Raw genomic sequence first — 1,209 nt, 5'->3', positions numbered from 1 at the left:
TCTCTCTCTCTCTCTCTTTCTCTCTCTCTCTCTCTGTCCCCCCCCCTCTCTCTCCTTCTCCTTCTCCTTCTCCTTCTCTCTCTTTCTCTCTCTCTCTCTCTCTCTCTCTTTCTCTTTCTCTCTCTCCTTCTCTCTCTTTCTGTACAACACTGTCACTATCCTCCTGTTTATGTCTATACAACCCATATTCTCCCTGTCTTTACATCTCTTTCTATCCTACATGACACTCTTTCTATCCTACACATCCCTCTCTCTATCCTTCTCATCCCTTTCTCTATTCCCCCAGTCCCTGTTCTTCACCACGGCATTTGGTCTAGGTGCCAAGTACTTCGCCTTCTCTGAGGAGATGGGTGTGGGTGTCCAGTGGGACAACTTGTCTATCCCTCTATCTTTTCACTCATCTAGGTCCCTCTCTCTCTCTCCTACACATCCCTCTCTCTATCTCTCCTATTTTTTATTGTCCAAATTTTGTCCATAGAAAAAATTGTTAATTCCTTCCAGCAGGACTCGGCTCAGTGACTAAAAATATGTAATGTTTGACTCATGATAAGAGATACGTGCACAACCTGTACTTTTTCATCATTGAAATTTTATCTAACAAATTAGTTTTTTTATATGATGTGCCGTGGGCCTTAAACACTGAATAACTTACTTACTTGCTTACTCTCTCTATCCCTCAGTCCCTGTTCTCCACCACGGCGTTTGGTCTAGGTGCCAAGTACTTTGCCTTCTATGAGGAGATGGGTGTGGGTGTCCAGTGGGACAACTTGTCTATCTCCCCCACGGAGCATGACGAGTTTAACCTGTTCCTGGTCACTCTGATGATGGTGGTCGACTGCATCGTCTACGGGCTGCTGGTCTGGTACATAGAACATGTACATCCTGGTGAGTGGGGTTTTATTTGGTTTGTTTGTTTGTTTGTTTGTTTATTTTATATTTTATGTTTTCAAATCTTTATATATTTTTTTAAATGGTGTTGTGCTCTATATTTTTATATATATATATGTGGAAGAAGTAGGTCAGTTTTTTTTCATTCTATAACTATTATCAGGGTCCATCTGTAGGTCTTCATTAAAAATCAGGAGTCTTCTTGCGTTATGAATAAAATAAAAATGCCACTGAGATAATTTTTGTCGTCTATCTCATTATTTAAATGAAATCCATTTTTTACACACTCACACAAGCACATGCACGCACACACACACACAC

The 1,209-nt window shown here is 40.7% G+C and overlaps 1 protein-coding gene across 1 annotated transcript in view; it reads left to right on the top strand.

The window, feature by feature from the left end:
• The window catches only part of LOC101857153 (ATP-binding cassette sub-family A member 2), a gene marked incomplete in the record, with an annotated part of 66,441 nt that overhangs the window by 34,373 nt on the left and 30,859 nt on the right, over window positions 1–1,209 (top strand). Inside the window, 1 exon segment of the mRNA XM_013079980.2 lies at window positions 681–885. Within this exon segment, the coding sequence (XP_012935434.1) occupies window positions 681–885 (205 nt within the window).

The sequence above is a fragment of the Aplysia californica genome, unplaced genomic scaffold (assembly GCF_000002075.1).
Source record: "Aplysia californica isolate F4 #8 unplaced genomic scaffold, AplCal3.0 scaffold00001, whole genome shotgun sequence".
Lineage (NCBI taxonomy): Eukaryota > Metazoa > Mollusca > Gastropoda > Aplysiida > Aplysiidae > Aplysia > Aplysia californica.
The sequence above is the reverse complement of the archived record's forward strand: the minus strand, read 5'-3'. Positions and strand labels throughout refer to the sequence as shown.